Genomic DNA, 14,616 nt, shown 5'->3' on the forward strand with positions numbered 1-14,616 from the left:
AAATATTTTCGGCGTCAGTTTACGCAAAGCTTGTTGCACATTGTGGCGAAGTAAAACGTGTAATCTATTCTTTAGCAGCATAAGCAGTGCGCAATCAACACAACTTCAGCCTATGCAAGGCTGAAACACAGCTATGGGATTTTGTAACCCTTTTGGCCACCGCGAAGGGACCTAAAACCTGCTGTAACATTGACAGGCAGTACAAAAATCTTTTTATCTCGACATGCGGCCCTGCTACAATAACCAATCGTTTATTTTACTCTAATACAGAGGTCTCCCTCACTAGTATACAAAAAAAAACTGACGCAGAAAGTTGTACTAACACTTTAGCATACAATACAAAACCACAAATGACGTATGCCGCCTAAGTTTCGCGCGAACCACCCGAATTCCCGTGAACAAAGCTTCTACACTACTCTACTTACTTTAGTGAATATCTTCTTTAATAATACTCGCACAATAGTAACAAGTTTCTTCTTGTTACAAGGCAGTGGGCCTTAGTACGCGCAACTGCCATTTTAGTTATTACGTACACACTAATCACATGATGCAATAAATTAATTTTTGTGGCAGGACGTATGGCTTCGTTTGCAATGGCTTCAAAACCACGACTTCCAGGTAACCGCCACCTTAAGTTTTTATGCATAGTTATTGTATGATGTGTGTGTACACACGCACGCACGCGCGCACGCAGGCACGCACGCACGCACGCACCAACCTTATATCGTATGAGTTTATAGACGAATAGTCTATAATACACCGTCGCCCGGTTATGGACTATATGTCTATAAACGCAATTCGCTACATATAGACTATTACTCTATGCCCTCGATATAGAGTATTTCTCCATAGAAACTACGGGACCATGAGCGATGGCCGGTTTCACGTGCTTATTTTTGGGAACAGGTTAATTGGTCAGTTTGATTTGATTAAGCAGCTTCTTCCTTCGCCTCGCCTTTGACTCAGAAATGGATCAAAGCTTTGTTTCTCGGGTAGTTTTAATTAGCTACTGTATATATGTATTGAAGGTTCTGGCAGCGCCCGCCCCTGTCGGGTGCTACCAGGATCGTCATTGTGTGCCTAGAGAGGGTACAGTCTCACTACGAGAACATTCAATACAGCTACTACCTAGATTTTATTGTCCATCAAAGTCATGGCCTAGAGAGAGCCTGTACGGTCTTACCACGAGAAATTCAGTATCTAGATTGTATTGTGCATCTGAAAGTTATGGTCTAGCGTTCTCTCCTTCAGTCTTGTATTGATATAGTGCTGCACACAAGCTCATAGTTAGCTAGTTTTATACAAAAGCAACGGGTTCAGCAGCTATAGCTACCATATGGGTCAAAACTACACAGGGTATTTGACAGATACTTCGTGATTCCTGGGATACTATGAGAAACTGTCAATTTATATCCTAGTTGGGTTACTCAGTCTACAGGCTATAGCTATACTCCAGCTGAAATAAGGTATGGATAACAGCAGCCCCGACCAGATCCAGATAGCAACAGATTTCTGTGCATTGGTCTGCACACATTACATTGGAAAGAGCAAGGGGTAGCTAGCGTCTTGGGACTCTCGTACACCTATCTGAGAAATCCAATTATAAATACATGAAATATTTATTGAAATAATACAGTTTGAAATACTTAAATATTGGGACTCTCGTACACCTTGTTGGGTTTTTGTGTGGGCGCTGGCTACACCTTGGGAAAGAGCAAGCCTGGTTTAACACACATTGTGTCATCAAATATGCCAACCACATAACAATTATTCAAATACGTGATTACCAGCACCACTTCTAACATACAGTAATACAAGCATAGACATGCCCGGGGTTATGATGCATGACCAATCTCCTTTAGTAAACATAAAGCTTCACTACAGCAGCACTATAGTATTGAATAATGGTATATTTTATAGCTCCCAACGGAACTGCTTCTAGAACACCTACTACTGAAACTAGTACACTAAAAGGATTAGAAAATGGCAAGCCATAGATTATATATTCCCTAGGTGGGGAATATATAATATATGCCTGAACAATGTGACTCCCGTAAAACAAACAAATACGGTAAATTCACAAAATGTAAAAATTTTCTAACTCAGAAGTGGACCCACAAAACAAAATGAGTGCTTCCCTGCCAATTCACCTGAGTAAATGATGCAAACTTAGCTGTGCTTTTGGTGGGGTCACCTGAACTGGACACTGAATGACTGACATATCAAATGAAGATAGCTACTCATGTAGTCTCAGGAAATCCAACTAACTAACAATTGCAGTTTACACTATCATACCATATAGATATATTCAGTGTTCACTATTTCATGTTCTTATAGCCTTCATTTCCTCCACTTCCAGCAAGTTCAGCCCATGGCGAATCTGTTTCAGTCATCTCGTGTCAGTGTTGTGAGTTGGCAAAGGAAATCTTCACCTACTGTAGTAAGACTAGCTGCCTGTATAATTCGCTCCTTGACTTCGCTACATCACTTGAGAAGAAGAACCCTGAGGGACCCAGCTGGGTTGATTCGAGGGTTTTGTCCCCGAGATTCACCAACCCCCTGAGTAATGTGACTTTATGTAAAACAAACAAAAACGGTAAGTTCACCAAACGGGAAAAATTTTCTAAGTCAGAAGTGGGCCCAAAAAAAAAATTGGCCCGGGTCAGTGGGTCATCCGGGTCAGCAGTAAATTAAACCGGGTCAATCCGGGTCACATCCGGGTCAGTGGGTCAGTAGTAGTGACCCGATTTCAATGCTGGTGTAAACAACGTATCACATAATGGCTCAGTTTGCAATTAATAACGATATCATATGATTGTTTCCTTTCCACTTGTCATAAAATGAGTTCATTTATGTGTGACTGATAATGAACTCTTGAAGTGATTATCACAATAGCTTATTTTCAGATTTTTCCACATGCTTGAATAATGCCTTCAACAACTACAGTATCTTACAGTACATACATGGAGATAATCTTATTGGCAGCATTACTGGATACAGAAAAATACTATTTCATTTGACTCAGTACATGACAAAAAATTAAATTGATTATAATAATTATTATGAGCAGTGTTTGGGCAAAGTGCTTTTTTACAATAAAAGAAAGGCACAGAGGACCTACACTCCTCCTAACCTCAAAAGGCACATCCCACTGGTGAGTTTGTTATTGTACCTTATAAGATGGTGGCAGTGCATTTCTTTGTTTGGCCTCTAGCCGTGCAACTGTTTTCAGGATGTGAGGCAGGAAGTGAGGCTAAAGGACCTGAGTTTTGGCAATTTTTATAATTTTATATCGGACCACCTGTTGGTGTTTTGTTACATTTGATGCTGTTTTATGTATTATGTGGACTAGTACTATTCTGTAAAGGAGCTTTTCGTTGCGTAAAATGTCTCTATGATGATTTTGAAAGGCGGAATTTTAGGTGCCACACGAAAATTTCTCCTGAATCCCTACTTCAATAAAACCGTTTGATACTTTTACAGGGGTACGTCATTCTATTCATGTGAGGCCATTATAATACTCAATCGGCAATCCATCCTTCAATGAATTTTTCATTTAGAAAAATGTACATAATAATTATGACAAATCTCATTTAGTTACAGTAACTACTGCATTGTCCATTGTGGGTGTGGATATGAATGTAGGTATCTACGCCTGTACGTATCATATTCATGTGTAGTTACCACAGCTGGCTAACACAAATCCTATAATGTACTGACAGTTACAACAATAATGTATAATATGTCTTTTATACAAATAGTGAAGGGATTTTAATTCTGACTTATTCAGTAGTTATCACATATTATTTATATGAGTTGGTCTGTCAGAACATGGAAAGTTGGTGCAAACTACGCCACAATGCTCAACTGGTTGTATCTCAGTAATAGAACAAACCAATTGCATTCTGTAACTTGTGTTTTGTACATAGCATGCAATTAAATGCCTAATAAGGGCTGAAATTTGTATAAAAATGCCACAATGGCATGAAACATTATGACTCATGAGAGTTTTATATGAAAAGTAGACAAATTTTATTTGCCTATATACTCCCTATTTGTACAGACCTGGTCACATAATAATGTATGTAGAGGATCACCTTATAAGGTAATACACACAGTCACTCACTTGCCAGCCCTCCAGCTAGCTACCCCTACAGTAACATGTTGTTGAAGGCTATTATTCAAATTATGTATGTGGATACACAAACTGAAAATGTCTACTGTGCTTATCACAGGAAGAGTTCATACCCTACATAATGAATTCATTATGTCATGTGGAAAGGAAGCCATTACAATCCTCACCCACTTTTCCTCATCCTTACCATACAAAATCATCATATTAGCCTAGAGTACATAGTACAATACAATTTCAAGTAGCCATTTCTTTAGGAAAGAGTGCATGTCAATTAGATCTGAACCTATATAGATCATACCATTGAAATTGCCTATTATGGTTTGAACAATGTTCTAAATCTCTTAATGCGGTTATTTCAGTAACCATTTCTAGTTTCCAGTGCCTTTCCACTATTATCACAATCTAGACACACGATACCATTGTGCTGCGTGTCAATGATATAGCTATTCTACAAACGGCATGTAAATAATGTAAACCACACACAGGATGTGATCCACACACAGGATGTGATCCACACACAGGTTGTGATCCACACACAGGATGTGATGCAGCAAAGTGTATGCATTGTCAGTTACAACAATGAAACCATCGAAACATGATCTACTGTATACCATCAATCATCGATCTTACTGAATCATCATTAAGATATTCAAACATACAATTACAATTAATAATTATACCTCGGACACATGTGACTGAACTGACGTACGAAAAGCACAGCACAGGCATGGCAAGGAGACTATAAACCACAGTACAACTCATACACACACACACACACACACACAAACAAACTAACTAACTAAATAATCCAATCAATACTGACAATAATGTGCCAAAATGATTCAACCGATTATTAACAAGTCAAGTTATGGATTGCCAGGTGTATGATTTAGGGAAAAAAATTACTTTTCATGTACGGTAATGCAAAAGTAACGGGTTGCTGAGATTTTCTCTACAATTAGTGGCCACACAAGTGGTAGCTAAAGTACACAATGATTCAGCTAGCATGCAATCTTTAACCAGCCTGTATAGGACCAGGTATCCTACAGACTTCAGCACTTGTGCTGCAAAGCCTTAAAATCTTTAGGAAAATCAAATTGAAGTTTAGATCATCTTGTCATGCAACCCACACGCACACATTACTCCAGTTTTGTGACGGAAATTTTCAAAAAAAACTTGCCAGGATGATGTAGGTTGCAGGATATCCTTAAACCCACGCATATGATGCAAACACTAAGTATATAAAGCCTGCAACATTAGGCAAAAGCATGAGTACAAACCGCAACTTAACTGAAAACTCCTGGATTCATTATCACGGCCAATTGAAAGCTTATTTCTCTCGTTAGCTATCTACCGAAAAACCAAAGCTATACCTAGATAGCTACTAGGTGAGTGCTGCATATGTATACGGGTCAGTCTCTTTCAGCATAATTATTATAGAGGCCATCTCTACTAATTACAGCCACGATAATTATGTGCTAATGTGAAAAACTAGCTATAGCTAGCTACAATGCATGTGGCATCAGTTATCAACATATAGCTACACTGTAAAGTAGTAACAAATAAATAAAAAGTAAACACTATCTCTTACATATTGAGTGTTACAGTAGCTATTTCAACTTATTTTTGTACACTATAGTTAAAATGCAAAGTGGTCAAGTTTCTTTCATGGCCATTGCCTTGCTATGTCTGTTGGGGCAGGAGGTTTATGGTCAAATACCAAGAGCATGTAGTGATATTACAAGTCTAGAAAACTTAGAATGTTGTCCAGCTACAAGTGATGGTGTGTGTGGACAGGATGCTGGTAGGGGACAGTGTACTGATTTGAACTTGCCTGGATATGACATTAATAGTGCTGATGTGCGTCGCAATTGGCCTCACTACTTCACCAAGGTTAGTACCGATACTTAAAATGATACTATGCATGACTCTACTATAATTGACTGTTATTATAACAATTGTACAATTGCTAGTTGTACTGACATGTATATTATTGTGGTTTCTCTTCACAGATCTGCAAGTGCAATGGAAATTATGCAGGATATGACTGTAGTCGGTGTAAGTTTGGTCACTATGGACCTGATTGCTCTAAGTCACAAGTTCTTCCCCGACGACCACTTGCTACCTACACTGATAGTGACTGGGCTGAATTCATTGATACTATTGTTCAGTCACGTTCATTTGACTCAGGGTACGTGGCTGTATTAGAAGAGGCAGTTCCAGGAACTACAAATCTCCGCATGAGTAACGTATCACTTTATAATTTGTTTGTGTGGCTTCACCACTTTGCTTCAAAAGATTCTGCTACACCAGGTAATGTAAATAAGTATGTAGTAAGCATCCATTGTATCTGCATGCAGTGATACGTGTGTATGTGTATTATGATGTAATTTGATGGCTCAAAACTTGAGTTATGGTCACATACATTTCTGCACTTGTTAATTGACTTTTTGATCCTAATACATATATGTACGTACATCAATGTCATATTACATTTTAGATGTATCGATTCGTTTGGATTATGCTCATGCCGGACCTGCATTCACAACTTGGCACAAATACTTTCACTTGTTGTTTGAGTGGGAAATACAACACATGTTAAAGAGCATGGGACACTTGGACTATCACACTTTCAGGCTACCTTTCTGGGACTGGCGAATTGAAATTCAAAGATCTACTGGAATACTGTCAGATGATCTGTTTACTGAAAAGAGGCTTGGGGCAACAAGGAATGTCAGTGGTTTTCCTCGTGTATTTGGAGATATTGTTGGTGACGGATGGAACACAATATGTTGGCAAAAATTCTTTCAGATTTGTGATCCAAATGTTAACACTGGTCCCCTTCAACGTTGCCCATTCACAGGAACTAACCCTTGCAGTAGCAACAATCCTGACTGGCCTACAAGTCGGCAAGTAAATCTTGCCATGACTTTTAGAAGTTATGAAAGACCACCTTATAATTTTCTATCACGAAGAAACTATCGAAGTTTTGTTGATGCTGATGTTAACTTTAATATACTTAGGTGCCGTAAAGACAGAATGTGTTTTTGTTCTCCCACTTTTGACCCTGAATGTTCCCTCACAAAGTCAAATGGCTCTCGATTGATTGCACTTAAACAACAAATGCATGGCACGGTAAGTACTGCATGATTTTTGTCATTGTGTGTTTTATAATATCACTTTTCGTGTTTAGGTTCATACCATTACTGGGGCAGGTGATCTTGCCACAAATCTTCCTCTTGATAAGAGAGGACAAATGGATGATGTGGTGTCATCACCAAATGATCCTCTTTTCATGCCTCACCATGTCATGGTAGATTGTATGTTTGATGAGTGGCTGGAGCGACACCCTGATGCAGAGTATCCTAATGATATACCAGTGACTGTTCCCACCATAGGACATCAGCCTGATGACTTTATGGTTCCATTTTTCCCACTCAGTACCAACATTGACATGTTCACACGGTCTCGTAATTTTGGATACTTTTGTGATCTACCAAACATTAGACTTCCTATACATAAACATATACATAAAGGCTGGTGGTGACAGTATCATAACATTATATAGCAACATAAATTGTAAATTACATGCAAATAGTATATATGCATGTATTGTATCTTACATAATTCTTGACTCATGCACAAGTGAAATTGTAACAAGCATAGTTCTTGCATTTATTGTAGAGATACATATAAACATCATGCATTTTAATTAAACAATCATGATTATTTTTATGCTAAAACTTGTTGACTTTATGAATGATGTTCACAGCAAGATCAGCCTCAGTGTGCAGATTGGAAACTGTTTTGTGCATGTGCATAAACTCAAGGGTTTACACATTTGCACATTGCCAGTTTCAGTTTGGAAACTGCTTGGAAATGAACTCAATTTCCAAAGAAGTTTTCAAACTTGCACATTTAGAATTTTCAATTTGTACACTACTTTGGAAGCCTATCTATCATTCACCACCCACAAACCACACATTTTAAGTGAAACCTTTCCATGTGCTTACAAATGTATTCATAGCCCCATAATGAAATTCCACAGTGTGTTGGCAGTGATTAAATTCTTTTCGTCACTTGTCTACACAGTTCAACGAATATTAAATTTAAAAATATCATACACTATGCAAAAATGTTAGCAATGTTATTTGTTACAGCCTTTACTGCATGGTTGACAATCATCTGTACACTACAGCCTTTACTGCATGGTTGACAATCATCTGTACACTACAGCCTTTACTGCATGGTTGACAATCATCTGTACACAATAGCCTTTACTGCATGGTTGACAATCATCTGTACACTACAGCCTTTACTGCATGGTTGACAATCATCTGTACCCTACAGCCTTTACTGCATGGTTGACAATCATCTGTACACTACAGCCTTTACTGCATGGTTGACAATCATCTGTACACTACAGCCTTTACTGCATGGTTGACAAATAACATTCTACCTCACAGTGAATTGGTTACATCTACTTTATAGATGGCTGCAAGTGCAACATTACAAGAAATTTGAGACTGCTTTATTAGAGAGTTTTGATGATATTTAAAAATATTTCTCCTGTTGTCTTAAGAGTAATTCAGCAGGAAACCATATACTTGTAATTCCCTTACAGGTGGTCAGCTAGCAGATCCAGATTCAATCTTGGCAAACTTACATTTCAGAAATTACTACAGTTTTTCTCTTTACTGGCACTTCTTCACACAAAGACTCTCTTTACTTCAACTTTTTGGATAATCATGACAACACACAGCACAAAAGTACTTACTTCAAGCACTATTTGTAGTCTCCCGCAATCAGGTTAGGATAAAGGCACCTTATAAAATTACACATTATTAACTATCTTCTATATACATGATAGCAAACAGTAACTACATTATCTAAATTGTCATACCAAGTAATATCCCGCAATTTCTATTTTTCCCATGTCGTCCATGATAATCCCTAAATCATAACTTTTGGAAAGACAATTGTGATTTGAAGTGCATAACTGCTGTGCATATTTGTCATATTAAGAGTAATAACATTTGTGCAAAAAGGGGTTTATAGTCTTTCTGGTAGCATGTACTTGGCAGCCCATCATTTGATTTGTGTGCAGTTGACATTTCATTACAGTATATACCCCCAGCCTATAGTGAGTGTAATTTGAAGGTGATAGGTTAAACACAAGAGGAGGTTCTGAAACTTGAAAGTTTGAAAAGGCTATAAGACCCCTTTTTGCAGATCAGTCACGTTTACAAACAATTTTGCACCAGTTAGAATATCAGTGGCATGGTCATGATTTACAATCATAAATTAAAACTTTTGACTAGAACCTTTTGAAAACTTGCTCGATATTTACTTAGCGATGCTCTACTGATGCTACTAACAATTATGTAAGAGAACATCACAAATTCTTGGTTTTTTGAAAAAGAATTGTTTTTAAATACAGTTTTGTTGATTACTTGATATTTTTAATCACAAAGCAATATGGTATAAACGAAGGTTAGCCTGCAGACTGTCCCTTAGGGATATACCATTATGTATGCAGATGATTGTGGACACAATAGGTAGCTATGTATCATTGTGGTAATCAATCTAATTATATACTTATGCTGGCATTTGGAGGTGGTTATAAATCCCTAACGGTATATAGAAAGTTCTGCAGATCTCAGCACATTTGTCAATACTGCAGGAGAACTGATTCTACTTCCACTTGCAGTCTTTCACGACTCTTTGATCAATCTCATCATGACTTGTTCAATAACTAGCCAAACCAAAATCTACTACTTTGATGGACAATATGAAATCCTTGTTGAACAAAGCAATGATGCAGCCAACGATGAATAATTGTTGTGTAAATAAAGAACTTTTGGCATCGTTAATGTGACTAGTAGCAGCAAATGAAACCATGCAGATGCAAGTTCTAATCTCCTGCCGGCTAATTTCATTGAGAAAAAAAGTTTTAATGTTTCAATGTTTTCTCTGTACTGCAATCAAAACACTGCTATACTTACGTAGGTGATTTTTCAGCAAGTAATATTATATAGTTATGCAAACAATTATCTACGTAGTTTTATCAGCTCTTGTGAGTCAGAAATTACGGAGACCAGTAGACTTTTGTTCTCTACTCCTTCATATAAACTTCTATCTCAGTAATACTGCATATTTCCAAAAATATATCATTGAATACTGCCCAGTTTTCATCTTCAAAGATTTTAAGACTGGAATCTAAAAGCTACTGAATGATCACAAGGATTCTAGAATGTTTTAAAAGGAGCGTAAACCTAGGAGTATAAGGATTATAAGGAATAGAACAATAAAAACTGAAAAACTTGTATTCTTATTAAAGACAAAAATATTTAATTTATGTGAAGATTTCTTAAAAGTGCCATAAATGCATAAGCAAAGTTAATATTGTGTAAAGGCTTCACTTATTTCATGGTAGAAAAGGATGTATCCTAAACAATCTAACATGCATCATATCCTAATAGGAACACAGAAGGTCAATTACTACTAGTTGGTGTGTTGTACTAATTTAGTTGACATAACTGTTATTTTACAAGTACCACAAATACCTGAATAAAGTTAATGTGAGGAAATTAAGGGCTTCACCTGTTCTATGGTAGGACAGGATGTATCCTAAGCATGCATCATTTCCTAGTAGTAATACAGAATGTCAATTATTACTAGTTTTAATTCAGTATCAAAGACAGTTTTATTCAGGGCCATGTCGTGTATGGGTATACACGTACATCCTGCTCTATACTGCTGCAGTAGTGTGACTGTTGTAGCAAGCATTCAGTAAGTGTGTAACACACAATCTTAACCATTTTATTGTAACTGCATGGGATCTGTAAAAGAGTCTTATAACGTTTCCAAATTTCCATATTTCAACATTGATTATTCATAGCTACCGGTTCATAATGATTACTTTAGCTTATCACTATAAATTTACACTAAACAATAGTGGGATATTAGGGATATAATGTCAAGCAGGTGTATATTTGGTTTACAAATCAAGTTCTGGGTTGCCATTAAGGCCTACAATGTTAACAGTGCCGTTGCAATACAGCAACCATAAAAACTGAAAAAGCTGTGCTTCTCTTTTACTAATTGACAAAAATATCTTTAAACAATTCTTAGCAAGTGCCATACATGTCTATGTTGAGTAATGGCTACACTTGTAGGAAAGGAAGTATCTTAAACAATTAAACATGCATCATATCTTAATAGCAACACAGAAGATTAATTATTATAGGTCTATTGTACTAATTTAGTTGACATAACTGTTATTAAGTGACATACACTGAATTAGGTCATTGGATGCTGCTCAGTTTTCTTTTTCAATTGTTTAAAAGATTAAAGTCTAAAGTTTAATGATCACAAGGATGCAGTCAATAAGAGGCTTTACAAGGAGTGTCTAAGCTTAGTAATCTAAAGATTACAAAGAATAGAAAAATCATTAAAAAACTGAAAAACCTGTCCTTTTTTACTAAAATTTATCTAACTTCTCTAAAGAATTGTTACAAGTGCCACAAATACTTGAATATAGGTAATCTTGAGTAACGGCTTCATTTGTTTCATGGTTGGGTGTAGTTTGTGCCCATGCAGATTCCCTGTTTTGGCAATTTCAGTCACAAATGTTAGAACTATAACATAATCTTCTCCTAGTTTCTATGGCCGAGGATATAATATTATGTACCTGTAAGTTTATTTTGACAAATGTCAGCTATGATAAAACAATAATAAAAAGGAAGCTGTACGAATGCTACTTGGTAGGATAATTAATCATGATTATTAGAGATTTACAGTGACCAGTACTGAATATCTTACAGCAATTTGTGCTGCAGCCTTTGGATTACCATATACCATCCATGATATACTGTAGCCCTGACTGTACAGTAAAATTATGCCTTTGATGCTGAATTAATACAATATTCAGCTAGAAATATTTGATATTCTGCTATTAGGATATGATGCATGTTTGATTGTTTAGGACACATCCTTTTCTACCACAGAACAAGTGAAGTCCTTATTCAATATTGATTATATCCAATCATTTATGTCACTAGCGAATTCTTTAAGGAAGTTAGATATAATGTTTTGATGATTGTTACATTTTTTAATCTTTAGAATTCTATGTAGCTATGTAGACTCATTGTAAAGCCTCCTAGACTCTTTGTGACCTTTAGACTCTAATCATTTAAATCCTTGAAGATAAAAATCTAGTGTTCTAATTGCCTCAAGAGTTGTTCATATCCCACACAAACGAACATGTGGAAAGAAAGCCATCAAAATTAATGATAACATATTATCCTCACTCACTTATTGCAAAGTCATGATGTCAGAACAATTATTTACACAATTAATTAAGGTAGCCAGGATAGTAGAATAGTCTATACATTGGGTATTAGAACTGTGGTACAAACTTGCAAAACATTTATCACAATGTGATTGTATCCACAGAGTTACAAAGTATTAGGTTACCAAGTAAAATGCGAAAGAGAGGAAGATATATATATATATATATCGTGACATATATTCATATCGTGAATAAATTTTGCCATGACATATGACATAAGAAAAATCTATATCGCCCAGCACTAGTAGATATGGCATGTTATGATGAGCTACGTAGGTATTGATTCGTATATATGATTCACTGCTAGCTATACACATCCTCCTATATAGCTATGAGGGCCTTTTGGAAACCACAAATGGCTACTGAAAAAATTGCATCAAGTGATTTGGAGTATATCCATGATAGGCAAATTAAAAAGAAATGATATCTAATTGCCACTGGTCTGGTTTCCTAATGCTAAAGAAATGGATACTCGTATTAACGTATAGACTATTCTACTATCCTGGCTACCTTAATTAATTGTGTAAATAATTGTTCTGACATCATGACTTTGCAATAAGTGAGTGAGGATAATATGATATCATTAATTTTGATGGCTTTCTTTCCACATGTTCGTTTGTGTGGGATATGAACAACTCTTGAGGCAATTAGCACACTAGATTTTTATCTTCAAGAATTTAAATGATTAGAGTCTAAAGATTACAAAGAGTTTAGGAGGCTTTACAATGAGTCTACATAGCTATATAAGAGTCTAAAGATTAAAAAATGTATCAATCACCAAAATAGATGAAATTATATCTAACGTCCTTAAAGAATTCGCTAGTGACATAAATGATAGGATAATTATTAAATCAATATTGAATAAGGACTTCACTTGTTCTGTGGTAGAAAAGGATGTGTCCTAAACAATCAAACATGCATCATATCATAATAGTAGAATATAAAATATTTCTAGCTGAATATTGTACTAATTCAGCATCAAAGGCATAAGTTTACTGTACAGTCAGGGCTACAGTATATCATGGATGGTATATGGTAATCCAAAGGCTGCAGCACAAATTGCTGTCAGATATTCAGTACTGGTCACTGTAAATCTCTAAAGATCATGATTAATTATCCTACCAAGTAGCATTCGTACAGCTTCCTTTTTATTATTGTTTTATCATAGCTGACATTTGTCAAAATAAACTTACAGGTACATAATATTATATCCTCGGCCATAGAAACTAGGAGAAGATTATGTTATAGTTATAACATTTGTAACTGAAATTGCCAAAACAGGGAATCTGGGCACAAACTACACCCCACCATGAAACAATTGAAGCCGTTACTCAAGATTAACTATACATTCAAGTATTTGTGGCACTTGTAACAATTCTTTAGGGAAGTTAGATAAATTTTTGTACAAAGGACAGGTTTTTCAGTTTTTTAATGATTTTTCTATTATTCGTAATCTTTAGATTCCTAAGCTTAGACACTCCTTGTAAAGCCTCTTATTGACTGAGTCCTTGTGATCATTAGACTTTAGACTTTAATCTTTTAAACCATTTAAAAAGAAAACTGAGCAGCATCCAATGACCTAATTCAGTGTTTGTATCTGAATAACAGTTATGTCAACTAAATTAGTACAATAAACCTATAATAATTAATCTTCTGTGTTGCTATTAAGATATGATGCATGTTTAATTGTTTAAGATACTTCCTTTCCTACAAGTGTAGCCATTACTCAATATAGACATGTATGGTACTTGCTAAGAATTGTTTAAAGATATTTTTGTCAATTAGTAAAAGAGAAGCACAGCTTTTTCAGTTTTTATGGTTGTTCTATTCTACACAACGGCACTGTTAACATTGTAAGCCTTAATGGCAACCCAGAACTTGACTTGTAAACAAGATATACACCTGCTTGACATTATATCCCTAATATCCCACTATTGTTTAGTGCAAATTTATAGTGATCAGCTAAAGTAAACATTATGAACAGGTAGCTATGAATAATCAATGTTGAAACATGGAAAATTGGAAACGTTATAAGACTCTTTTACAGATCCCATGCAGTTACAATAATATAGTTAAGATTGTGTGTTGCACACTTCCTGCTTGCCATATCCATTGAGTCCAAATAGAG

At 36.0% G+C, this 14,616-nt stretch overlaps 1 protein-coding gene across 1 annotated transcript; it reads left to right on the top strand.

The window, feature by feature from the left end:
• The first annotated feature begins 5,411 nt into the window (after positions 1-5,411).
• LOC136247396 (tyrosinase-like) lies at positions 5,412-7,896 on the top strand. The gene is made up of 5 exons (XM_066039076.1): positions 5,412-5,523; positions 5,775-6,028; positions 6,148-6,448; positions 6,636-7,270; positions 7,329-7,896. The coding sequence occupies exons 2-5, from the start codon at positions 5,780-5,782 to the stop codon at positions 7,680-7,682; spliced, it is 1,539 nt and encodes a 512-aa protein (XP_065895148.1). The 5' UTR covers positions 5,412-5,523; positions 5,775-5,779; the 3' UTR covers positions 7,683-7,896.
• Positions 7,897-14,616: the final 6,720 nt, after the last annotated feature.

This window comes from Dysidea avara, chromosome 2 (genome assembly GCF_963678975.1).
Source record: "Dysidea avara chromosome 2, odDysAvar1.4, whole genome shotgun sequence".
Classification (NCBI taxonomy): Eukaryota; Metazoa; Porifera; class Demospongiae; order Dictyoceratida; family Dysideidae; genus Dysidea; species Dysidea avara.

What these genes read in the sequence shown, in the direction of transcription:
- LOC136247396 (XM_066039076.1), top strand. Translation starts at nt 5,780, where the DNA reads ATGCAAAGTGGTCAAGTTTCTTTCATGGCCATTGCCTTGCTATGTCTG. An exon ending in AAAAGATTCTGCTACACCAG is followed by an intron (nt 6,449 to 6,635) that starts GTAATGTAAATA and finishes ATTACATTTTAG; the next exon opens with ATGTATCGATTCGTTTGGAT. An exon ending in AACAACAAATGCATGGCACG is followed by an intron (nt 7,271 to 7,328) that starts GTAAGTACTGCA and finishes TTTCGTGTTTAG; the next exon opens with GTTCATACCATTACTGGGGC.